The following is a 26,896-nucleotide window of genomic DNA, read 5'->3' on the forward strand; positions in this document are numbered from 1 at the left end:
TGTCTCCTGTCTTACATTCAAATCTTCCGAAATCTAAACACAGTTGCTTTCCAAAGGGTGGATGTCCCAGTTATAGGGATCTAGGATGACTCAGTAGCACAAAGTAAGAAGAGAAGTGTAGATTTTCCTGGACAATGGTCACTTTCAAGAGCTTTAATTGATCTTAGTGTTCAGTTACTGAGATGCAACTTGGATGGAGGGATGAGAAAGGAGTTTGTTCTTCCTGTTCTTCTTTTATAGGAACAAGAATGTGGCACACAGACCAAACATGAGCCCTCATTAAGCTTTCTTTTACTTTTTTATTTATTTATTTTTTACTTGTTTCCTCTCTGTAGCTGTTTTGCAGTCTTATGTCAGAGCGAAACGATTTCCCTTCGGTTTAATAGAAGGCAGCAGTCTGTACTGTGACTTTGAGGTAGAGAGGAGAGGAGAGGGAAACCCTCATTGGCCTGATACAGTGAGCTCAGTGGCAAGCATCAAGGGCATAAATTATTCTATTATCGCCTTACTGTTCATACCATTTCCTAACTGTGTTCCTAATGTGTCCATTATTTCACACTACTGAAACCTGACAAGCCTGCCATTTAGTGATCATTTGTGTTTGTCGTTTTAAAGTTCAGTCAGAAAAACCAATGAAAGTGAAGTATAGCACTCAATTTTTCTTGACAGTATTGTCAGCTGTAAATGGAGTTGAGCAATGCCAAGAAGGATGCTAAAAACTGTGTCACACTGGTCCCATTTCCTGTTAGTCATTTCCTCAGGCTGTGGGGTCCTCCTGTCTCTGCACATCAGGGTCAGCTATGCTATAAAGCAATAAGGTACATGGCTCTCCTTTCTTCTGATTTGCCCAACAGATACTGGAGGGCTTTTTTTTTCTTGAATTAGGGCTGGATCAGTGAGCTGTAAATCAAGGTGTGTCAGACCTGGCCTGGTGCCAAGGCTTTAGTGCCTCAGCACACCCCCGCTGACATTGTTACATGCAAATGTCAAATGATCATTATGATGCTAATGTTTGGGAAAGGGCACGGTTCATAAAAACAGAATAATAAATAATTGATTTACAGGATTCAGTGTTGACTCTTAAATGTAGCCCCTGCAATTATTTGGAGGTCTTCTGTCTACTGAATTTTGACAGATAAAAAGGTCACTTTATCATTCAGTATAACATTCATTACTGAGTGGTCCACTGGGTGAGGGAAACCAGTGTTCTTGTGTGTGTTCTCTATAAATATTTCCTTTTTGTGTTGAGAATGACTGTGTTCAGTATTAGTTCCTGGTCTTTGTGGTCACCACAGAAGTCTTAACAGGAAGTTGGCCATTTGGATAAGGCCATTGCTAGCTTTAAACAGAATAACCCTGCCTCTCTGGTTCCTGTGTGCTGCTTATTAAATCTTGCCTGTTACAACAAAAACTCTAAGCACTCCTCATCCTAAACCAATTATATTTAAGATAGTATTTTAGTGTCAAGTTTAAAATTGATATTGTTTCTGAATAATTAAAAGTAGAGCATTATGTTTGCTAATTTGTGTTGCCTCATAATGTTTGGAACAGGTTCTAGTCTAGAACAGCACAGAACCATGTAGATGCAAATTTACAAAACACAACAACTGTTGCAAAACAATCAGATCACTTCCGTTGTGGTGAAACAGCTGTACATAAAGAGTGTCGAAACAACTCAGCTTGGTCCAGAAGTCACTTTGCTTCACTAAAATCAAAGATAGTATTGCTGGCAACTAAATTGTCTACATTAACAAGTAGAAATTGGTGCACAACCACCAAAAGCAGGCCACACAATTATTCACATTCATTCTCTGCTGTCCCAGTTCTCTTTGTAGGCTTACTTTGTAGGCTCAGCTCACCAGGTGCGGGTGAGGGATAATGGTGTTCTTACATAAGGGTTCTTAGATAAGGGAGTTTTAGGTTTGGCATTTGCCCATGGCGGGGTTAGGATCTGTCATCCTAGTGAAGGAGGTGAGATTTGTTTGAAACCTTGGAGGAAGTTCTGCCTGGGAAGCTAAACACAAGTCATGTAGCTCTTAGGTCTCAGTTGAGCAAGCCATGAATGTTAGAAATTAGTACAGGACTTTAACAGTACAGTAATTGGTTTATGTGCATGTGCAATGCCCCTGACTAGAGATGCACCGATTGCAAATTTATTGGCCAATCCAGAATAAAAAATGTTTGCAATTTTGGGCGATTCCATTTTTCTTTCAAAGAACTACAGTTGACACAAATATTTTTGTTACTTTTCATTAATGGAACTTTCCTTCTTTCTTTCTTTCCTTTCTTTCCTTGGATCTCCATTAGCAGCAGCTTAAACATGGGCTATTCCTCCTGGGGTCCTTTCAATTGTATGGTCATAGTTAAAAAATGACTATTAAAATAACTTTTTCATTTTCTACAAAACCTTCTTTCACTCAAACAAATCTCCATATAAAAACTGCTCCAGGTTAGGCTACTGGACAGAGCTTTTTTGTACAAAATAAAATCCAACTGAAAATGAATTGCAGTATAGCACAGCTCAGTGTTTCCTACAAAATGACTGAATGAATGGCAGGGGTTGGGCAATATTTTATTTGAAAATATTTGAAAGAATACATTACCCTATTTCTTTCACACACCTACACCTCTTGTCTCTTACTGCACACACACTGGCTTGCCCTGCCTCCTCCTGCTCCTTTCTCCCTCTGTGTATTTGCTCTGTTGACGCCCAAAAAGCACTCGCATTTTGGATTTTTTCACCCGCGATTCTGGTTTCATGGACTAGAGTGCCGCATGTGGAGGAGTCTTGTCATTAATGACTTGTCATTAATGAAGTTTACATGTGGGGTCTAACAGATAGTCTGTTACAAATAGAGCAGCTTTGTGTCTTCTTCACTCACGCTGAAGAACTTAACGCCAGAGACATGTTTTAGCGTGTGTGTGGCTATGACAACAGTCGGTGTATGTGCCGCTGTGCGCACCATCGTGAGACGCAGCATGCATGTAAATTTGACCGACAGAATCAAATATGTAAGTGATCGGCTTGGTCGCTGGTCCTGGCCGATCAAGCTGAAAAGAGGCTGATTCCGGTCACTGGCCAATCGATTGGTGCATCTCTACTCCTGACATATGGGAAATTCCCCAACTTGTAAAAGTCAATGATTTTCTTGCAAAAATATATCCTAATGTTATTTTTTCTTTTCTGTCTTGCCACATGTATCAGTGGGAATGGCTGCTAAATCTAACGATGGTGAGCATCCAGTGACAAAAGAAATGACGATGTCTTCTTGAGAAGGATTGTCAGGATACACCATTACCACACAACAAGGCTTACCACACAACAAGGCTTACTCCCCAAGACCCAGCGTTGCATAATCAGCTGCAACCCCACCCAGTCTGCTCTGACCTGCAGCGTGTACACTGATATAGCCCAACCCTCTCTCCATAAAGGTTTCAGATCCAGTGTCTGCAATCTCTTTAATCCAAGATGATTTCTACATGTTGTACACAAGCACAGACAATGATGAGTCAATCTGGTTCAACATTGATTGAACAAAAGTATGAAGTCTTTTTAGTTAAATACTTAACAATATATACTACTCTACTTATCAACTTTTGTAAAAACTGTCAGTTTTAGAAAATGATGCACTCTAGGCCTATATCATAGGTCAAAATTCATCTTGGGCATATTTGGACATGTGTTGCTCTGATTTGTTGTCTTCAGAGTGGTTGGTTATTACTACAGTACACTACATATATTGAACATCTTCTGCTGTTTGTTTGTAGAGCCAAAGGTAGTGTGACTGTGGATTTTTGTGCAAGCCCGGACGGACCTCAAGAATTCAGGGAATGCAGCTTTGTCTGGACTAGTCACATTATTGTTATAAAACAACACAACTTATTAAGCTCTCCTGAATAAAACGATGTACTTCTCACTGGAAATTAACAGAGCTGAGTACAACTCTATAATTTTACTGCTCACTCTATATTAAGAATGGGAACGGCTTGATAGCAATTACGTTAGGTTAGTGGTGTCATCGATAGAAATTGCCCCATAGATGATTGGATCAGCCTTTATCCAGAAAACAGATGATTGAAAAGTACTCTCCTTAGTGACATCATCATGAAACTGTACTGCACCTGACTTGATAGGTTGCCCTTGGGTTTTGCCACCATGGAAAGACATGGAATGACACACTTCACCCAAATAGTCCGCCAAAATCAGTTTAGAATTCAGGTGCAGTCATCCTTCGTTTTATATACACATAAGTAATTCTTCACAAGGTTCAGTGGTTGAGAGGCAGCACCTCAGTGTTCAGTAAAAACTCCAAATACAACTCTGCTAGTTCTCATCATCATCTAAACCTCTTCCAGAAGTTTGCTGATTGGTCTGGCATCCAGCTGCGCAGCACAGTCCATTGATGTTTTACAGACTAAAATCTTGTAGAGAAACCTGAGCTCATTAATTTTTTCTGGGTTTGCAAAGCGAGGAGTAATTCCAAATGTGGGGATATACCAACATTTAACAGTTGTTTGCATTTAGACTTTATAAGTAACCTTTTAAGACATTAGTTTGTGTTGTTTACTATTACTTTTCTTTCCTGGGTTGGTATTTCCCTGATGTTGCTAAGCAGCACATTTGTGTTACTAAACATGATTTGGAGACAGATTGCAGCCAACCAAACTCCCTATGCAATAGCCGGTGTCATAACATGAGTTTTTGTTCTACATTTCCCCCCACTTTTTTTACCTTTTGATAAAACTATGTCTCTTGCTGCTACAGGTTTCATTTACTGTTGCCCTAACCTGTTGCAAACAAGACCATACATAATACCCAGTATAAAGAGCAGCATGCCTGAGAGAGCAGTCATTAGACATGTTCAGGGATGCGGACTGTCAGGAGAAGAATTGTAAGGTACTCAAAATGCAGATGGATACCTAGAGGTCAGCCTTGTGTTACTATATGTATTGTATATACTGGCCAATTGCCATATCATTAATCTATCTCAACAAGTTAGGTAATTCTTAAGAATTGTTGAGTGACGGAACACAAACTGATTTCTCGATTATTAAAATAGTTGGTGATTAATGTAATAGTTAAAAACCAGTTGATTAATTGTTGCGGCTCTACCCAATACCCCCCACCCACCCCACTGTTGATCCAGCATTTAAAAACTGCTTGTCATTTGTAAATGAAATCCTTGAATCTATGCTTACGTGATTGGCTGAAGCGGAAGGAGCCATCTGACTGGCTACAGATAATTCCTTGTTGGAGGGAAAAATGCATTTGACTAACAAGCCATGGCAGAGGGAGTCTCAAAACACCCACACACAAATGTAGTGAAGTTCACAAATGACGAGCAGTTTGTAAATGCAGGTACAGCTACAACTACATCCAAATATGGTTTTGATGAAAAGTGCTAGTGCTTTTAAATACTCCTTTTATTGGTGGATTTTGATTACATTTATTTAAAACAAGAAATATTTCTGTGCGCGTCAGATACTATACATTTGTGAACTTTATTTTTTTCATTTGTTGGTTTATATACAACAAAGCATATTTTTCTGTGCATTGAAAAATATTTATGTGGAGAGTTATTAATTTATAAATCTCAAAACACATTTGTGAATCTTTCTGTGTGCATTAATTAATATAAAGTTAAAAAATGATCGTGTACATATAAATATTCACTATATTACCTGTATGTTTAAAAAAAAAAAAAAAAATCATAAATCATGGAAACCTCCAAAAAAACGAAAGCAGTTAGTGCTGCCATCGTAGCAACAAGTTATTTGGGAGTTTATTTTTTTTTTTTTTTTTGACACAGTAACTAAACCACTGCCACTAGACATGTAGCTGATTTAGGTGTCTGTGCACATATAGCTTCTATTCCACCCAGATTATGTGACAAATCTACAGCTCCAAATGTAAGAAAACAAGCCTTACTCCTCATGACAAAGTGGTCCTTGTTGAGCATTGCCCCAGACTACCATCACATTACTGTAAGGAAGAACAACTCTTCTTTTCCCATTCTTGGCATATTTGAGAAGTAATTGTAACTGATTATGTAAGTTTTTCTCAGCAGTGACTAAAGGGCGATTCTTGGCTGCCGATGGCATGCTGTGAAATTGGAGAATAATTAACATTGTTGACAAAATGAGTTTTGTCTTAGTTTTTGTCTTTACTATAGTGTATTTACCAGGATTTCTGTGTCAGTCTTTCTCGTAGTAATCAAATTCAGTTTCCTTGACAAATGCACTTCTGAGCCAGATAAATATAGGGCAGGATTTAGACAATCTTATGTAACTCGGTGAAAAATAAACAGTTGTAATGACTGACGTGTTTTAGAGTGAGTTGGGCTGTTAGGTCACTCCCACATCCTTACAGGAAGAACTTCCTGCTTGTGTTGGGATCCTTGTCCTGTCGCAAACATGCCATACAAGTGTCTCGCTCGCTCGCTCGCTCGCTCGCTCGCTCGCTCTCTCTCTCACACACACACACACACACACACACACACACACACACACACACACACACATGGAAAACCACCTCCAAAACATATCCCACATCCTGTGTTGTGATTTTTATGGTGTTGGTGATTCAGCCTGGAAACGGTTACCATGTGCTATGTCAAAAAATAACAATATTTGAGGAGCTTCAGAAAACCAAGACCACTTCAGAGTTGTCTGTCTTTAGGTTGTAGGTTAGACTGGACCTTGTTTCTGGTCATATCTGAAACTGGCCGGCTTTCCATTATCTTTGGAAGTGGTCTGTTATTGTAAGCACAGCACTAGCTTTTGAATTGGATTGTTTGCCAAAGCTCTCTTGCCTGCCAGCAGATTCTTGTCTTGGTGAAGATTTTAGCTGAACCAGCTACAAGTCTGTTTTTGTTTGGATTGGGTATGTCCTATTTTCCATTGGAAGTGGCTCCTTCTAACTGTTCCGCATATAAAGCGTGTTAGTATTTCAGATGTTTAATATTTGCCACAACTGAGGATGAAAGGAGAGAACAAGTTTTTGAGTCATGAAAATATCGAGCATGTTTGTTTTTATTAGTCATATGCTGTATGTTTGTGTACATTTTAAACCTATGTTTTAGTATTACATGGTTTTTGCAGTTTGCAAAGTTAGCAGTGAGTGAATTTTATAACACCCCTCTTGGGGATCAATGCCTTGTTGGAGGTGCTCACCCGAAATGGCATCATACACAATAATAAATGTTGTTGGTGTATTTGCGATGCTGCCATTGCCATCTAGACAAAGTGCTCCGGGATACTTTCGCTTCACATGTTCATGCGCCTTCACGTATTCGTATACAGCAGTTGCGCTGCAGTGAAGCTATTTCCAATTCGCAGAGCTCACGGAGCAGCATGTTGAGTGTAGGGCTGGATGATATGGCCAAAAATGTTATCATGATATAAAGTTTCATATCTTTCAATATCGATAATTATCACGATAAGTATTAAATCGTTATTTCTTTTGAGTTTAAAGGCTGATTTTTGCTCCTGAGTGAGAGTAGAAGAAACCTGATGGTTAAATGTGGTTAAAACTCTTCTTTATGGTCAACACAGTGGATCACTTCACAAATCTGAGGTAAAACATTCAAAACAATTATGATGATTATGATCTTTGTCAACAGATATGCACAAGTAAAATTAAGTAAAAGCTTTTTTCCTCAACAAAATATCTTTTTTCATCCTAATTTGTGTATGATTTAAGTGAATAAAATCACATTTATTGAATATTTACTGAACATTTATTATATTGTTATTGAAAAAAATTATATTGTCCAGCCCTAGTTGGGTGTCTGGCTAAAATACTTCCAAACTTTAGACGGTCGAAGGCGCGGCCTTGTAGCTGGAGCTTGTCCAGGGGAATCGCTGCTAACACCGGATGCAGCGACGCTTCGATGTTTCGACTTATTTACGTAATCAATTACATCGATGAATCGCCCCAGCCCTAATGGAAGAGTAAGATGCACCTTTAGATAACTCATCACTAATTTGTTTTAAAATTTACACACACAAATTATTTAACTCTACCCACTTCCTTAAGAATCAAAACACAGCAATTCCATGAGCATCTGATCTTGCTCAATCTTCATAATAATGTAATGGATGATGTTTGTGCCACCATAGAAAATCTCATTACAGAAGCCGAAGTGTTGTCTCTGGAGGAGAAACCTCTAATAGATTGGGCACACAGAATCAATCACCAGAGACCTGAATCAAAAGACCCATCGCAACTTTCATCTAAGATTACATCATTATCACAGTTGTGAGGAATTAATACAGAAGGCCATAGAAAAGAACAATTTGGAATACCAGGGACTAAAAATACACATTTTCCCACAGACTTTCCCACTTCTGTGGTCAAACAGCATTCTAAAGTTAAGAAGTTGCTACGAGGAAGACAAGATGTCAGATGTACCCAGCCACACTCATGGTGACACATGGAAATGTGAAGATGTCAGTTGCTAACCAAAAAGAAGCAACACTTTGGGCATCCACTGTCGGTTAAAATAATGAAGGGGGCACAATCAAAGGTACACACCAGGCAAGCTAACTGACTGGACAATAGACTGCCTATATCAACATCCACATCCCATTGTGAAAAATGAGTGGACATTAACTCGTCGGTCAAATGCTATTGATAGACTAATCACAGCCCATGTTGGAACTCTCTTTCTGTGTGTGTGTGTGTGTGTGTGTGTGTGTGTGTTTATAAATAAAACATTTGCAGGAAGGTCTGTGTCAGACTTCTAAGACTCTCCTTAAAGAAAGAAATGATGAAGCTGCACCATCACACGCCACATCATCATCCCTCTTCCGTGGATGTTAAATTCATATTTGCAAGCTACAACATGTGTTGGTAACACTCTTCTTTGAAATTTGTCACCAACACGATGCCCACAAATTCCAGGGAGACCCTAGTAGTAATGGTTTGTTAGAAAACACACTCAAAGTCAAACACATTTGCCAAGGTCATGTGTCGTGGAAAAAAAGGTTGCATCTGATCTTGGTCCATTCTAACAGCTTTGCTGCAGTCTGTGGATGTGGTGTCTTGTGTTCTCAAGTCTTTCAAGTGGTTAAAGTAGTTTGCATGTGTTAGTTCTATATCCTGTATACTTTTCTTGTTACTGTGTTGTTAAACCTTTTCAATGATTTGCTAACTATCATATGTTAAATCTTCCTCTTTGAACAGATATGAGACGAGTTGTACGGCAGAGCAAATTCCGTCACGTCTTTGGCCAGGCGGTGAAGAATGACCAATGCTACGATGATATCCGGGTGTCAAGGGTCACATGGGACAGCTCCTTCTGTGCTGTCAACCCTAAATTTGTTGCCATAATTATTGAGGCCAGTGGTGGTGGAGCTTTCCTCGTTCTCCCTCTTAACAAGGTAAGTTCATGGTGTATCATGTAGTAATAAAAGTGTAAGTTCCAGATATGCTTGGCCTGGCAGATCTGCTCAGGTCCTCACTGATAACTGTACAAAAAACACAACATTTGAATAACTTTATTTACTGATTTTGGTGAAACTGGATCATATTTCATGGAGTTTCCAGATGGACAGATGGCTTTAAAGTAACCATCAAGATGGCTTTAAAGTAACCACTGAGCTAACTAGCTAACCATTAACTGCTGCTAACATTACAGTTAGCAGCAGTTAGTGGTTAGCTAGTTGGCTCAGTTAGCTGCGCGGCTAGCGGCCCTATTAGCTAAGCTGACTCAGACTGGGAGCTTTGGACCGCTAGGAGGAGGAGGTTTTCAGGCCTGGGCTACAAGCTCTCAGTCCAGAGTCAACCAGCAAATGGGACCTCTAGCTGTAGTTAGCGGGTTCTTTAGTAATAATTAAAGCCATTTGTCCATCAAGAAACTAACTTTTTCTCACAACTGCAAAAGCACTTTGTGTGAGACACATTGAGCAACCTCCGAAAACTTGGAAGAGTGGCCCTGAGCAGACTGAGCTGGTGGATGGGCGTGTCCCTGTACTTTGTGGGCGTGCTGTGCCTGATGCAGGTCATGAGCTGATGACCATATAAAGACATCCATGCTGATCTGATGTCAGCTAGGCAGGAAAGAAAAAACGTTGGAAACCTAATATTCAGAGCAATCTGAATGTTTGCCTCATTATTATGTCCCCATTATTGCCACAGTGGAGAAGCACTGTATTATGTGCTTGGACAGAGAAAACCAGTCAGAGCTGGCCTCTTAAACAACTACATGGAGATATAGAGACTGGAGTGACTAGATGGAGCGTGTTTGTATTTACTGCTTCTATATGTTGCATCACTAACAGCGCATTGGTTGTCAGTGTTTTAGGGTGTTTTTTATGACTTGCTCTGAGGTGAAATCAGCTTCTTTGTTCAATACACGTCCATGCCCTTTTTGATTTTAGTGATCAGTAACAGGGTAAACTGTACATTTCACCCCACTACTGGTAAGACCCTAAGAATGACAGATTTCTTAGTGCCAAAACTTTAGGTTTGTGGGGTAAAATAAACATATATGTTTAATAACAAATTTTTGACTTTACATTCTTCACATACAGTCTCTCTAGAGATTGGCCACCAGGCATACATAAAAAATCAACAGTGTTCATCTTAATGATCTTGCTTTGTGATTTACCAACGGATCACCTTAAATGTTCTGAACCAGTTTGAAGGTAATGTTTCCCTATTCTGAGAAAAATGGTGTATTGAAATGGTGTAATGCTGACCTTTTTTAAATGTATTATGCATGGGATGTTTTTGTTACACATGTTTAGTGGATCAAATTACTTTGGGATATTTTTAGATGGTGTGGTGGCAGGAAATCTTGATATTGTCCAAAGGGAATAGGGAAGGGAAGGAAAGCCATGCTGTTTAAGGGATCATATTTGTGCAATAAATAATCACTTCTATTGAAGAATACCCCTTACAAGCAGAACCGCTGACTCTTCATGTCAGTGTACTTTGGGATTAATGTTTACCAGCGGGCTGTTTCACACACCCTCATGTGTACATCAGAAAGTACTCCAAAGCCCTGGAGTGAACGGTCTCCTCATCCTTGCCTCCATATAAGGAATCGCTCCACTGCAAGTAGAATTACTTTTGGGTTGGGTAAGACAGCATTTAAAGAGTGTTTAGTTCTAAACAAGTTAACTGGATAAAAACATCCCTCCCTTTTTTTTCTTTCTTTTTTTTTTTTTTTAACCTTGCTGTCATAATTGGGCTAATTAAGGTGCAATACAGGTCAGACTAAATCCAATCAGGGTCTCTGGCTTGTCCCCCAGAGAGGCCTTGGGTGCTATTATGGTTGATAGTGGTGAACTACTGGCTGCTGGTATTTCTGTTTGGCAGCTACAACCAATGGCCAAGTAGCAGGTCCTGACACAGAGTGACATAAGTACTGCAATACTGTTGACAGCTCTAACCTGGGCCTGTAATTAGTGAACACAGTACACTGCCGTGTCATCTGAGAAGGCTCTATCGTAGGGGACCGGATCCTTAGGCCTGTCATCATGCAGCTTACACCTCTCAGCACCTCATTCAATACAGAGCTTGTACTGCGAGCTCAACTGGTTTCACACTCCTCCTGTCCTCCTCCTCTGGGTTTGAATGAGCCGCTCTCTGCATGCCATATCCCAGTACAGTAAATGGTGTGTCTACTGAACAACGTCTACTTTCACTACTGCACTAAGAAGTTGGGAGAGACTGAGGTCTTTATGTGCTGAGCAAACCTCGGGCAATTTCCTCAAGTGAGAGATTAAAAAAGGCTCTCTTGATTTTTAGATCTTCCCACATACAAGTCGGCAGGCGTGACACAGACTAATCCTTAAGATATAGTGTTTTCCTCATTTCAGCAGGCTATGCATTGAGACACTGGAGCTGAAATGGGCATGCCACTAAACCACTTTGACAGCTTAGCATATGAAGAGAGAGTCAGTTGTTGGGCCATAGGAACAACATTTATTACAGATCTTAAATTAGTCCTTGTCAATTGTAGTGATGTTTTGTCTTTGAACAACTATTTTTGGCATTTATCACCATGGTATTCTCAAATGATATTTTTTTTCTGACAAAGCAGGTCCATCTGGAAATCTCAGTATAGCCTCAGCTGGCAATGCAGGTCTCAAAAGTGGGGCGAGTCTGTTCTTGCAAACGGTATGACTAGACTGCACTGCAGTGGATCAGTAATAACACAGTTGCACTCAGCACCTGAGCTCATTTCTAATGAACTGAATTGAAAAAGATCATGATGTTGCCTCTTTAAAATGGTTAAACTAATTTGTAAGTGACGTAGTATGCTATTTGTTACTGTGCCAACTGTGCAAAGTGTTTGTTTCACTGAATGAGCTTCTGTCTGCACTACTTTGTGGCTAAAACTCTGACTGTTTGAAGGACACTTGCCATTTGAACCACCTGGGTTTCATTTTAGTTTTTAAGGGCACATATCCCCTAAACGCCCCCTCCCCGTCCCCAATGTGGGAGTGCATCTGTCTGGCCAACCCATCTGCCTATGCTGTGTTGCTCCCAGTCTCTGCGGGCAGCCAGCTGCTCAGGGCCTTTGTCCTACGCTTACTCCCAGCACAGCCCTTTGTCATTACCACACATCGGCTGGGGGGAGGCAGAAGTGTTATGATGCTCCTTCCCCCTTCACAGTTAAGCCATATGCAACTGTGCACAGTCTTTGTTGTAGTGATGCAATAATGGTAGGAGAATGATTGATTAAAATTATGAGCCCTCAATAAAAAGCATTGTGCTCCCTCTTTGTCATCACTTTATGTCTTTATAAAATGGATGGAAGAGCATCTCTTGGAGGTCAGAGGTTGATGTCGTGGATCTGTGACCTGACCTGAGCCTCATTTTGAGTAGTCAACCAAGGGAGCCACCTCTTTGTGTGACTCAGGAGGGTGAGGGTAGTGTGGCAAGCCGCTGTGACTCAGCACAGCCATGAGTATTGTTGCTTCCTCCTGTCAGAACACAGGGATTTATAGAGAGGGCATCAGATGTCCAGCTCAACATGTCATTCCCTTGCCTCATGCTTTCAATCTCCCCCATTCTACTTCTTAGCAGGATGCCTGCTAATTTATTCCCTCATTTCCATATGAAGGAAGCTGTGGGAGTGAATTCAGCAGCTAGCAAGTGTTCAGGGAAACATTCCTGATAATTCCTCTCTGTCTGCTCAGCATAAGAGATGGGAAGTCTCAGTAAATCATTACAGTTGTTAGGATTTTAAATCTCTTATTTGATTATCAAAGCATGCAGATTCCATGCTGTCTATCCAGTTTTAGCCATTAACATCTTTTATTTTCCATGCTGACTGTGTGTTAGTTTGTCAATTATTAGCATGTTTGGTTTTCTCTTTTGTCTATTTCTTTTAATGTTGACCTAAACTACAGCAACAACACCACATAGTACATTGCTTAATGTAGAAGGTATGTTTCACGTTAGTGCTTCAAACGCTGTACAGAAAGGATGATCAAATGAGTGTGTGTTTGATTTGGATTCAGTCCCTCAATACACCATTCATCCAGTGCTCAACCTCTGCTGTTAGTAATCCCTGGGTGTGTGCACAGTGACACATTATTTCTGTTGTGTCTCACACAACACCAGTGTTGCTTCTAACTAAGCTCTGCTCTATCCCCGCACACACAAATACAGTGGGTGTGCATAATATCCATGGTCCTTTCCCTTACTTTGGTCAGTCTGTGTTCCAAGACCTCTATACTTCTCAGTTAGCTCTGCCTTTACCGCTTCTGCTGCTCTGTCCTGCTGACTGCAGATTTTACCATATATGGTCATTCACTGCTCCCTGCCTGACAGCCTTCCAAGACCATTTCCTCCCTGCCCTGCCATTGGCTGCCGTGTGCAGCGTCGGTACACATGTGAATTCTGGGATAGGCTGAAATATGAAGAGCGGCCAAGATGAGAGAACTGGGTTGAAGTCGGATGTTGTCTCTGTCACAGTCGCTCACTGTATCCAAATAATCATTTTAATGTGATAATCGGTGTGACTACTGGATTACTGAATGATAAGTATTATTGGAAACCAGATTCCTTTTTAGCTGCAACCCTTAAACTAAAGCTATGAAATATATATAATATTAATAACAGATGCTGTGTATATGCCATTTTCAGTCCATTCACAAACTATAGTTGCACATGAAATGCACCAGTCTGGGAGACAATCACGTCTTTTTGGGGTGGGCTGCCTTTCATATGTTTCAAGTTCCTTCTAAAAATAGACTTGTAAAAATATGTTGTCTGTTTCTCCAGTTGATCATTTCATCAGGGCACAGGTGCTAGACTGTATCACAGAATGCACTGCGGGGACAGTAGGACGATGTGGAGACACTATGAACGAATGGACATCCTTCTCAGGGAGTACAATATCTGCTCTGCAGTCCCATTAAAGAGATAATGGAACTGAATGACCCTTCTGATATTCATTAGCTTTCTTGTCTTGGATGTTGTAAAAGTACTTGCGAAGGACCCAGTCATTACAGCCGTAGGCATGGCACCTGGATACTGATAGTAATAGACATGGTTCAAAAATTCAAATGCCCCAAATACTTCCCAAGTGGCAAAAGGGCAACCAGTCTCAAAATATTTTCAGAAATAGCGGACTTGTCTTAGATGCTATCTGGAATTAATATTATGACCTACATTCACTAGCCATGTTGCCAGAAACATACAGTACTACAGTAGATCAGTATATACAGTATAGGTATGTGTTCTCTCGAGCTATGTATAGCTCGGGTTTCCTGTCAGTCTGTAGTGTGCTGCACTGTATTGTTCCTGCTCTATCATACACGCAGAGACTTGTAAAAGTGGAAATTTCCATGCAGCCCTAAGCAGCACTGGACAGCATGCAGACCCTTTTAGTGGTGTGCATGTGTGAATCACATGTTGAGCTGCAAGGAAAGGAAGTGTGCAGGCCTCTTGTGTGAATGAAAAGAATGTCCTCTCTTGCCTTGAGGGAATGTTGTTCATCCATTTTTTTTGTGCATGTTTCAGAGCTTTGTATCTGCCACTGTGTGATTCACTCTCCTTTTCTGCAGTCTTACTTGTTGCTATGCGACTGGTTGTTTTCTAGGCATCAGACATCCCTCTCAAAGGATAGAAATGTCTGTAGCATGGTTATGGACATGTTAGGTATTAGACTGCTGAGTTTAGATCCTTGCTGTTGGTGTGGGCGGGTGTTTTTTACAATGGTGCAGTTGATTTTATTTATTTATGTTTCCTGTTCTGGACAAAATCAGTCGCAAGTCTCGCTAAGCACACTTCGTATACCTGTAGGCTGGTTGCCTTGGTGATGATTTTCCTTCTTGGTTGGTTTAGTCTGTTGGGGCTCTTTATTTTTTTTTTTTTTTAGCAGGGCTGTGACAGTCTTATGTAACTGACACCTGCAAGCCAAGGTGTAAGATCTTGATAGAGCTTGCAAAAAACTTTTTTAGTGATTTGATTTTTCCTGTTTTGTAATCAGACCTTTTAGTAAAATTAATCTTTATGGCAGATTATATTCTACTGAATTGGAGGTAATTTTCTTGTAAACTAGTTTATGGTGCTTTTTTCATTGCTGGTACTGATCTGACTCTTTTGGCCAGCCACCCTCCATTTTCCATTGCACATAGTACCCTGGTCCTCATAGCAATGCTGCTGCGACCCACAGACATAAGGGTCTACTACTCTTTTGTCACTACTACCACGTATGTGTAGTAGAATCAAAACCGGTGGGGAAAAACGCTTTTTAAACCTTTTACTTTGGGGCAAAGTCATCAAACCTTTTTAGCGATTTCTATCAGATTTTACTGCTGATTCTATACATGCAATTTTTATGTCCCGGTGACCAGTGAAAGTGCTGTTATGGCTCTCCCCCTTATTCAATCAGATAGATGGTTGTTAGTGAGAAATAACTCTCTCTCTCTCACTCACACTCACACACACACACACACACACACACACACACACACACACACACACACACACACACACACACACACACACACACACACACGTCTCTTGATCTAAGTTGAAATGTTTCAACATTACTCAGAATGTAGACAGAATAGCTTTACAAAAATCTTTAAGCGGTGTTTTCCTCTACGATTGTTGCTGGAGTCGTCTGCTGCAGTGGTCTGTGTGACTGTAGGACCAGAGTGGGGTCTGTGATCGTGACTCGTCGGCCTGGCTCCCTAGCTAGCCTCGCCAGCACTTGTGAAACTACTCAAGTCAAACGTTTTGAGCTCATTCTCGATCCGCCATCAATTTTCATAAAACTGCCACTATTGAAAATCTACACAGTTGATTTCTCAACTCAAAACTTCTCAAAAGAGGATTTAGTGATGAAATGGCATACGAAAATTGTAATATATAAAACACTTGCCCCCCCTGTCTGGTGCGCACAATGATGATGCAGTGAATAGTGATGATTCTCTCTGACCAGTCTGCAGTGTTTTAACTTTTGATATTGCCTCTGCTCGCTTGGAACTTTGACGAAGGTGAAACTAAAAAAGTACCAGGTAACAGGTACCAAGTATAACTTTTTCCCAATGGAAAACCAAAAAAGGCGAGTAGAGTCGAGGGGTGTCTCCCTCAGGTAAAACTGTATCGTTTATCAAGATCAAAGTAGTAGATTTGAGAAACAATGCTGGTCTAAACTGTGTAAATGAGCGGAAGTAGCCTTTAAGGCTTTTGGCAGCTTATTCAGTTTTTTTTTTTCTCCCTTTAAATCCACACTCGGTAGCAGTTGCAGGGATTGCTGTCAGACTTCTTCTGTTGGTGAATCCATGACCTTTTGACAGTAATAGACCGCTAATATTGGGAACTCATGTGACACGCTCTACTGAACACATTCAACCTGCATATGAGACAGACTTTTCAGAGTTTGAGTCTGCAAATACAGTTCCTCACACATCCCTGCTAAACCACTGAATTACAGAGAACTGCGTTACAAAGAATCTAATTAAGTTTCACTTTAGTTACATCTTTCTTGTGCTGTCTTTTTTTGTTATTTCACAAAATTGTCTGTTTACTAGAGCACATAATTAAATCCAACATGACCTGGTGTGAGATGGGTATAAGTAAGTCTGTCAAGACTGCTTCCAACCAAATCAGATATATTCTTCTCCTGACATTAATCTGTTCACACTAAAGTAAAATTTGAGCATCATTGAGCTCCTATTAGCCCACTATCATTTACGATGATCCAACCACAAGACTGTTCATCCCCTTCTGACATCTCATTATGCTTGTGGTTGGTATATGACTTTTTGGTAGATGTTTTAGTTAAAATGTAATTTTAAGACAAATACAGACTTGCAGATTTGCCTGAAGGTCTGTTTTTCTAGAGCGACAAAGGGGAGAATGCAACAAGCTGCTACAGGTTAACTATATCTGTAGGGGTGCAAGACCCACTTGCCCACTTGTCTTCAGACCCTGGAATTCCTAATCATGTTTATCAGACACAAACACCATGAACACCTCAAAGGGCGCTATATTTGACACTCTAGCGTCCCTCTTGCTCTCATTAGTCTTGCCCTTGCCAGAACTGCCTGCGGCCGATGGTGGAATGTGAAGAACGTCTGGCTCTGTGGTCAAACTGCCGGTCTCCTCTGCCCTGCCTGGGTTGATCAGGAGGTCGAGCTTCAGAGCTTAGCTTAAGTGTTACTGGTCATGGGATCATTGCTACAAGTCAGCTGTAGCTGCAGCAATTTTTTCATGTAGTTTTACGCTAGTGATTAAAGAGTGTTGATGGAACTAAGACTAATGTAAGAGGAGGCTTTTGTAGCGTGTCTGGACTGGAGTTAACATGCAGGATCCCTTAGGTGATTATCTTTGTAGGCTCTGTTGGCCAGGCTTCTGCAAGGACAGACATGAACCATGAATGTATGCTTATCAGAAATGTTGTTTTGTTTTTTTTGTCTTATACGTTGTCATGTTTGTCAGTTTAAAGCCTAGTAGTAGTCAAGTAAACATAAAACCAGTGTTTGTGCATAGTATAACATCCACTCATCTGGATAATATACCATATTTGTACACAGACACCACTGTAGTAGTACAGCAACTGGTTTGACAAGGTAAATACTCAGAGTGATGCTTGTTTTTTTGTGGGTTTGCATAGTTGAGAACCAGACTGACGATGATCCATAATAATTGGATCTGTGAATGTTGTGAAACTAGTGTGAAATAACTACTTTGAATTGTTGGCTTGTCTTACCCAGGGTTTTTCCTGGCTCAGACCGAGGCGGAGGTGGTACCATCCTGATCACGTGTACACACATGCATGCGTACCATGCCTTCAGCTGGCTCAGGCAGACACTTTTGTTTATTTAACCTAATTTAAATGTTTTTAAAGAGTTAAAAGGTGGGGTGGTGATGGCGCATAGATAAGGTGCTTGCCTTTGGTCTGGGAGACCAGGGTTCAATTCCCACTGTGAGACATCCATCCGTCCCTGAGCAAGACACCCGTAGTTGCTCCAGAGGCATGCGACCTCTGACATGTATAGCAATTGTAAGTCGCTTTGGATAAAAGCGTCAGCTAAAGGAATAAATGTAAAAGCTTAAAAGAGCAATGATCACAAACGCCGTCATTTGCAACGGCACTTTTAAACTCCTGCAGGTGATATAAAACCGTATTTTTGGTGTTTAGTTTTGCTGTGTGGCAAAGACGTTACGTTACCAGCAGGAAACACACTAACATTTTGTCAGGGTCTTTCCTGGTGCGCTGTGCTGATTGTGATACAGCGTCCACACAATGCTGCAATTGCTGTTACAAATAACTGAAATCCACAAAGTGCAATGCTTGCTAGAAAATGGTGTTGAAATGAAATTTGACACTAGCCGCCTCATAATTATCTTTGCAGGTAAAACCCTGGTGTCTCCGTGAGCACTTTGTTTCTTGTCAGACTTGTTTATGCTGTTCCTGTTGCTACACTTGGTCATCAGTCTGGGTCCTTCCTGCTTAACATCCTGTTCCTACAGTATTCAGGAAATCATGTGTTTTTAAAGTCCAGTGAACTCTGCTGTGATATACATCTCCTACTGTATGCAAATATTTCGTATTTTGTGATCAACTTTAATAAAGGTTTAATTTTAAAGTAGACTCAGCTGCAGAGGACAGGTGGCCAGTCTTATATTTAATGGCAACGTTATCTGATACCGGATGGTGGCTCATAGATCGCTATTGACAGCAGTGCCAAAGTCTGCTTTCTTTGCACTCCAGGGTGTGTTCCGTAGTCAGGGTGAGGTTTAGACAAGATCTTGATTTTCACATACTACACGTACACAGAGAGAGATTGAGTACATGCTCACATACACTGGGACTTTGATCACTACAGTTGGAGCTGGAGTATGTGTCTGTGTCAGTCAGGTGACTGCATGGTTACAGCCCTAATGTTGTCATAGTACAGAATCAATTGCTGTGATTTTTATAGATGTCCATCCTTTGTAGGACTGCACTGACCCAGCAAACCTATACCTCAGTTCAGTCTCACTGAACATGAAGAGGCCACTGAGATATGAATCATGGTACTTCAGCCACACCACTGTGGATGTGCTCTGTAATAGCAGCAGGCTTGAAGTGCCCTCTGTTAATCTGCGTTATCAGCTATAGCAGAGGCAGAGAAATGTCTTAAAAGAAGGAATGCCTGAGCAACATGACACTCGTATCCTAAACTGGACTGTCCCTACAAGGCCTTCACCATCATCCCCTGCTTGCCTCTAGGGCTTTGTTTCTCGCTGTTCATTACCAAAATTTAAATTTATTTGATGGAGTCGCCCTGTCAGAAATGTGCTTTTTAACAACCACATAATCTAAACTAACTTAAGTGAATCCTGTTGATGTGAACAGGATCAGTTTGCTACAAAACTGGATAAACATCTTATTTTCTGCTCTTTTAAAATACTGAACATTAGTTATAATGTGCTGCAAAAAACTCATCTGGCTAGCCTGCACAGACTGTGAGAACTGATGTCCAACGCTTTGGTGAAAAGAAATAAGCCATTTTTCTAATGAGAACTCCAAATGTGTCTGTCATTGCAAATCCCTTGAATCTCAAGCATGAAATGAGCGCTTACACCCATTGTTTGGATAAACATTAGTAATTACTTAGAGTCTAGTTTGGGTTGTACCTCTTATTCATTGCTGAATATACAGTTCTTAGATTTAGTAGCTCTTCTCAAGCCATTATTGTTGCTATTCCCATTATAATGGCAGAATAGCTGTGGGCAGTGAGGAATTCTTTTCTTTTTTTTACATTAGGAAAGCCATCATGCTTTAAATAGGGCTGCAGCAGGACTCTTTCCACAGTAAGTGACATCATCTCTCCAGTCCTGCGGTGGTACTTGGATTTAACACAGACCAGGGTGTGTCTCGAACACTTGTCCACTACAACACGGGTTTGCTAAGTCACCTCTCCATGTAGAGAGAGCACCTGGTTCTCCTGGCTCAGGCCCAGAGGTCAAATCCACCTTCAGGCTGATTTTAGGATAGATGAGGCTGCACAGTATAATTGAAGGTTCTTTGTGTCTATGTTTGTGTGCATCACAATTTAATTTGTAGCCGTCTAGTCCATTAGTTATATAAGTAGGTTATGTAAAGGGCATAGTTTAGTGTTTGATTCAGGGCTACCGTTTTAAAATGAGGAGATGCAGTGGAAAACTAAGCGTCTGTTGGCATGCTTCTACTGTATAATGACGTCACCATAAATAACTTTCCTTAATTACTGTGGGTGGTCCAACTGGGGCTAAATCTAATCTCAGTTTAATTCTGTGCAGCACCAATAAAACTCTTTTTTTGGCTTTTTTGAGTGATTGAGTGACAAACCAAGGCTAGTAATTGTCTGGCAATATAGGTTTGTTGTTTTCTGTACTCATAATTTATTAATCAGCCATGTAAGAAGGAAAATGTATGCTAGTCTACAGCACTTGGCTAGAGTTTTTGTGGGACTGGGATTTCGCCACGGATCTAAATAACTTGGCACCACATAGTTGATCTTATTCATCTAGTGCTCTCGGCGTAGATGTGGGTAAAAATGTATTGTGGTGTTGTGTAATCAAATGCAATGTTGTCATTTTGAACTATGTTTGTACATGAGGTTTGTTCAGGTTTCTTTACATACACTGTTAATCAAAATGACTTCTCAATCCTCCAAAAAAATATATGCGTATTAATTTCTATAGAAGCCTTTAGCAACGTTTATTTTTCAGTGTATTTTGATGGAGGGTCTGTAAAGGTCTCCCCCAGTTCTGGTTCTCTCCTCAGGCTGCATCACTAACATGTAATTTCATTTTCCCTGTTAAATGAATCGGTTAAAGCGCCTTTTCTTAGAGAGAGAGTGAGTGTGTGTGTGTGAGAGAGAGAGAGAGAGAGAGAGAGAGAGAGAGAGATATTTCGGATTATATTGTAATTGTCCTTTTCAGAACATGTTCACTCCTCCAGCATGGCCAATGTTCTCTAAGCAGGACCAGACTAAGACTAATCTCATTACTCTGTGTTGTTTATCTTTGTCTTTACAGACAGGACGCATTGACAAATCCTACCCCACAGTGTGTGGTCACACAGGCCCAGTGTTGGACATTGACTGGTGCCCCCACAATGATCAGGTCATTGCCAGCGGCTCTGAGGATTGCACAGTGATGGTAAGGCGTGCCTCACCATTTACACTATTTAAATGGGGTGCTGGACACACATTCTTGAGCTACCAAGTGACAAGAGATGGGGTTGGGCAGATATTAACATTTTGAAGCCGATTTGATATTAAAGCTAGGGTAGGAAATTTATTTCAGAAGCATTTTGGTCATATTTTTGAAATTTTCTTTATATCCTGACAGCGATCAATAAATCAAATGCTCAAACACACAAAAAAAATAACCTACCTGTGCACACTCATTGCACATGAAAATGTGTTTGGTGAATGGCTTTGGAGGTGCGGCCTGAAGAGGGTGGGATTTTTTCAGTTTGATACTTAAATTTTTCTTAAATTTTTCTCCAGTGTTTCCCGTGTTAAAGACTGGACCTGTATACTGGATTTTACCACTAGGTGTTGCACCGGACTGATCTGCTTTTGAGCAAAACGTGTCCACTGAAATGTGAGAGGGCTGTTAATTTCAAACAGATACAGGAAGTGTTGAGTTTTTATTAACAATGTAACGTAGTGATTTTAACTGGGCAAACAGGAGCGTACCAAATCAAGGCTTTATACTTACTTTTCAGTCTGCTACGTTACTGACTGTACTGACAAACTATTGCTGGCTAGCTACCTCGTAGCATCAGGGACAGGATTATATTAGAGTTGCATTGAAAAGGGGAAAATTATGGAGTCATTGTTTTAACTTTCGGGCAATGTATTTCACAAACTAGTTAGCAGCTTACCATGAAGACACCGCTTGACTCCGCCATATCGTCTGCTTAGCTGTGTTGCGAACATGTGCTGCAGACAGCGCTGACCCACATTTCCCATCATGCGGTGCTAAATGGTAAATGGTCTGTATTTCCGACCACTCAGAGCTCTTTACACTACATCACATTCACCCCATTCACACACTGAGCAGAGGCTAAGGTGACAACTGCCCACCAGAAACAGAAATACTCATTCATACACATTCACAAGAGTGTGTGAACAACTCGGAGAGCCGGGGATCAAACCTTCTGATAAGTGGACAACCGCTCTATCCCCCTGAACCACAGTTCCTGGACTGAGTAGTTTTTGTTTGCCGTTTTATCTTTCAAAAGCCAGTTGTTACTTTTCATTAATGTATGTAATGTGTCTGTTCAGAACATGGAGACTTTTGTTATGTTAGTTGTCATTTCTGTGCTGGTTTAGTTTAAAACATTAGTGAGTCCAGCTGTAAAATGTCAAGAAGAGACAAAAAGCAGCTCTCAGCAATTTCAACTCTCTAGAGTGTAGAACATTTCATTACAAATGCTGGTTCGGTCAGTTTGCAAAAAATCTTAACTGGTTTGAGCTGGTAGACTGGATCAGTAAAACCAGCTGATAGACCGGACTGGCAAAACCGGAGAGCGACCCAACTCAACAAGAGACCACATGCTTTTATTGCGACTCAGAGATCGGTGCTCACCCTCTGGATTAGATTAGGCTCAAATATGTGTTGAAGGAATCAGAGCTGGGGAATGATTTAGCTGTTTATTGAGCTGAGGTCACCAACTTTTTTGAGATTGTAGTTGTACTTTCCTCCATATGTCCTTATTTGGACCGTGAAAGGCTGGTGTTAGTGTGCTGCCTGTTTGCTGCTATCACTTCCTCACCTGAAATTCTGACTTCCTGTTAAGCCCTCTCTGAATCACTGCCATATTTATTTCAAGTTTGCAGAAGTGTAAGCCATGCTACGAAGAGAGGAAGCATCAGCGGCAATTGACCTTTTTGAAGGGAAGGTTCCCAACTTTAACAACCTCTTGGTGATGTTTAGATTAAGTGGGAATGGGCGGTATAACTATTCAGCAGAGATATGCACCATGTCAGAACGGGGCTACACCATTTACACCATAATTACACATTAGCTTCACTATAACTGTGTATCTTCTGTATGTAAAGACATGTTACCCATCCAATTTGCGAAAGAAGCCAAAAGGTATATACGACACAAGCAGTTTAATCGTGTTTTAATCATTTTAAACTGCTGTCTTGAGAAGGTGGAGAAAACACAACACACACACAGTGGCAGGAGTTTGGGGCAGTAAGCGCCTAACTTCACCATGAAGGAAATAAAATATAGGAATATAAATAGTTAGTTGACAAAACCAGTATTTTACTATTTATTGTGATAATAACAACCTTAGTGTATTTTGCTAAATTTGACTGTAGATCTCATCTGTCACAAAGTCATATGCTGTTGTTGGCAGCTGAACTCTTAGCCACTGCTGCCCCCCTCTGGTTCTTTTTGGTAACTACTACATATTGGTGCGCAGTTGTCGGGGGCTGGACCCAATCCCAGCTGACATCGGGCGAAAGGCGGGGTACACCCTGGACAGGTCGCCAGTCCATTGCAGGGCCTGGAGAATTTATGATTTTGTTACATACAGCGGTAAAAATGAGTCCCCCCTACAGGCTTTGCTGCCTGTTTAATTTCTGACCTCTGTCCTTGTTCATGTCCTCCTCAGGTGTGGCAGATTCCTGAGAATGGACTTGTCACTCCCATGTCTGAGCCAGTAGTGGTACTGGAAGGCCACTCCAAGCGCGTTGGCATCATCACGTGGCACCCAACGGCACGCAATGTCCTTCTTAGTGCAGGTAAGAGAGTCTCTCCCCCCCCCTGTTTTTCATTGACTAGTAATCCATTGTAGGTCAAGCAGTTTGAAATGGCAGCGCCTCTAGTGTTCAGACTGAGATGGGAAATCTACATACAGTGCTCAAGCCATATTCTTTGATATTTAAAATCGGTAATGGGGTGCAGGCCAGCTGTCCTCTAAGTTAACCTTCAAAACTTGCTGAATTTTAACACAGATCTTCAAGCTATGAAGTACCAGCTTGGTGCCTCGAAGACAAAATATTGTGTGTCTTGCGTGTGCTGCTCACCTTTCACTTCTCTCTGTCATCAGGTGGTGACAACCAGATCATCATCTGGAATGTGGGCACAGGAGAGGCTATGATCAACCTGGAGGAAATGCACCCAGATGTCATCTACAACGTGTGCTGGAACCGAAATGGTAGCCTTATCTGCACCTCCTGCAAGGACAAGTCCATCCGTGTCATTGACCCCCGCAAGGAGACGATTATTGCTGTAAGCAAAGTCTTCCTTGTTGTGATATTTTCTCTTTCGTATTGCAGTATGTGAGATGTAGATATTAATCTGGGTGTAATGCAAGTAGGGAGACTGCTTCAGCAACATTGTTCCCTTAAAATTGTCCTCGAGTTTGACTCTGGATTATAACTTGATTTGGGTTCATTTAAGTTTAGTCTGAATAATGTGCTCAGTATTGCCACTGTGACTGACAGATATCAAAACAAGATCAGTCATATATAAAGACATCAACAAAGAAATACAATCTGGTAAAAATTGATCAGGAGTGTAGGATTAGCAATAAGAAATTAAGTTAAAGTTAAAGTGGACATAAACCGTTGAGAAAATAGTGAATACTGACTTGGGTACAAGTGCTGACCTGTAAACTATACTTCACAGGAGAAGGAGAAGGCACATGAGGGTGCTCGACCCATGAGGGCCATTTTCCTTTCTGATGGCAACATCCTCACCACAGGCTTCAGTCGCATGAGTGAGCGACAGCTGGCCCTCTGGAACGCGGTAAGCTGCTTCATGTGTGCTGTCTGCACTACATCAGTTCAATGATTACGGGTTCTACATTTCACACTGTTACAATATTAAATTAAATGAGATTGTTCAGAGAGCAAGCTTTTCAATGAAGTTTGTACTAATGAAACAGAACACACAAAAATGAACACCATATTCACAACTGTGTTACTATGGAAACTCCAACTAGCTATTAAAAGTGCAACATCTTTGCTACATATGTTTTTTTAGAGGCCATTACCTTTTCCTAGGCCCCGTATTTCTGTATTCGTGCCCTCTCCAACAGAACTCTGATTTATCATTATGCTTTTCTTTTTTCAGCAAAACATGGAGGAGCCCATGACTGTTAATGAGATGGACACCAGCAACGGAGTGCTCTTGCCCTTCTATGACCCAGACACCAATGTTGTTTACCTCTGTGGAAAGGTAATGTCCCTTTTAAGCACTCAGTAGTAAAATCAAGCATTGTTATAACGGCACAAAGTTGGAGGTCTAAATTTGAGCACTTCCTTTCTTGACAGGGTGACAGCAGCATCCGTTACTTTGAAATCACAGATGAGGCTCCGTATGTTCACTTCCTCAGCACCTTTGCCACCAAGGAGCCACAGAGGGGCATGGGCTACATGCCCAAGAGGGGCCTTGATGTCAATAAGTGCGAAATCGCAAGGTAAGCCAAGATCGATGGCTAATCAACATCTCTGACGCCAGAATTCATTTTCAGTTCTTATTTCACTCATCCAGATCTAATGTGGATTTCCTAGCTTCACCACTAGGAGGCAGAATATAATCATGACATAATCGCTAATGTCTCAGGACAGCCCCACTGTAAACTTTTCTAAAACACTCTCTGTTGCCTTTGTTGTTTAATAATGCATTGAATTGTGGGTAATTGGTTTGAATTTGTATATTGCCAGGTTCTTTAAACTGCATGAAAGGAAGTGTGAGCCTATCGTGATGACTGTACCTAGAAAGGTAAGTCCTCATCAAGTGCAGAGACTTACTAGACCTCTAATCTGTTCGTTGAATCCCAGGCGGCCGAGTCGAGCCTCGTTTTGTAATGTGCTGGTGTGGAGCTTTCCTCACAGCTTGTCACTCTGTCCTCCCTCTTCAGTCCGACCTGTTCCAGGATGACTTGTACCCAGACACATCTGGACCCGACCCTACCCTGGAGGCTGAGGAGTGGTTTGAGGGCAAGAATGGAGACCCCATCCTCATCTCCCTCAAGAACGGCTACGTCCCGGGCAAGAACCGCGAATTCAAGGTGGTCAAAAAGAACATTTTTGACAACAAGGGCCCCAAGAAGTCCGAGCACTCAAGCCATGCCAACAAGTCTGCCTCCCCTACTCCATCGATTGTGAGTATGCCTTTTCTGATAAATGTAGACCAGGATTACATTAAACAGTCAATCTTCCACTAAGTAGAGCTGGGCAGTATGGAACAACAGATTTTCTGTTTATGGATCATGCTATCCGTTAAGAAAATTGATGAGGAAAGTCTCTGTGGACTACATAAGGGCTGCAACTAAAAAAAGATTTCATGATTATTGTAATCTGCAGACTAATTCAAATGATCATTTTGTCTATAAAATGTCAGAAAATAATGAAAATACCCATTACAGTTTCCCCAGAGCCAGAGGCGACATCTTGATAGTTTTGTCTGACC

The 26,896-nt window shown here is 41.0% G+C and overlaps 1 protein-coding gene across 3 annotated transcripts in view; it reads left to right on the top strand.

Moving 5' to 3' along the window:
- Positions 1 to 26,896, top strand: part of LOC119891820 (coronin-1C-A) — a 43,567-nt gene that overhangs the window by 13,128 nt on the left and 3,543 nt on the right. For 2 of the 3 annotated variants that reach the window (XM_038703720.1, XM_038703722.1), the window contains exons 2-10: positions 9,188 to 9,384; positions 21,488 to 21,610; positions 24,090 to 24,219; positions 24,528 to 24,709; positions 25,109 to 25,228; positions 25,556 to 25,660; positions 25,756 to 25,901; positions 26,149 to 26,206; positions 26,346 to 26,588. In XM_038703720.1, the coding sequence (XP_038559648.1) occupies positions 9,188 to 9,384; positions 21,488 to 21,610; positions 24,090 to 24,219; positions 24,528 to 24,709; positions 25,109 to 25,228; positions 25,556 to 25,660; positions 25,756 to 25,901; positions 26,149 to 26,206; positions 26,346 to 26,588 (1,304 nt within the window). Of the gene's footprint in view, positions 1 to 3,205; positions 3,233 to 9,187; positions 9,385 to 21,487; positions 21,611 to 24,089; positions 24,220 to 24,527; positions 24,710 to 25,108; positions 25,229 to 25,555; positions 25,661 to 25,755; positions 25,902 to 26,148; positions 26,207 to 26,345; positions 26,589 to 26,896 lie in introns of all 3 variants that reach the window. The other variant, XM_038703721.1, reaches the window with a different exon arrangement.

The sequence above is a fragment of the Micropterus salmoides genome, unplaced genomic scaffold (genome assembly GCF_014851395.1).
Source record: "Micropterus salmoides isolate LMB-PRFRI ecotype aquatic unplaced genomic scaffold, ASM1485139v1 Ms_hic_scaffold_7, whole genome shotgun sequence".
Classification (NCBI taxonomy): domain Eukaryota; kingdom Metazoa; phylum Chordata; class Actinopteri; order Centrarchiformes; family Centrarchidae; genus Micropterus; species Micropterus salmoides.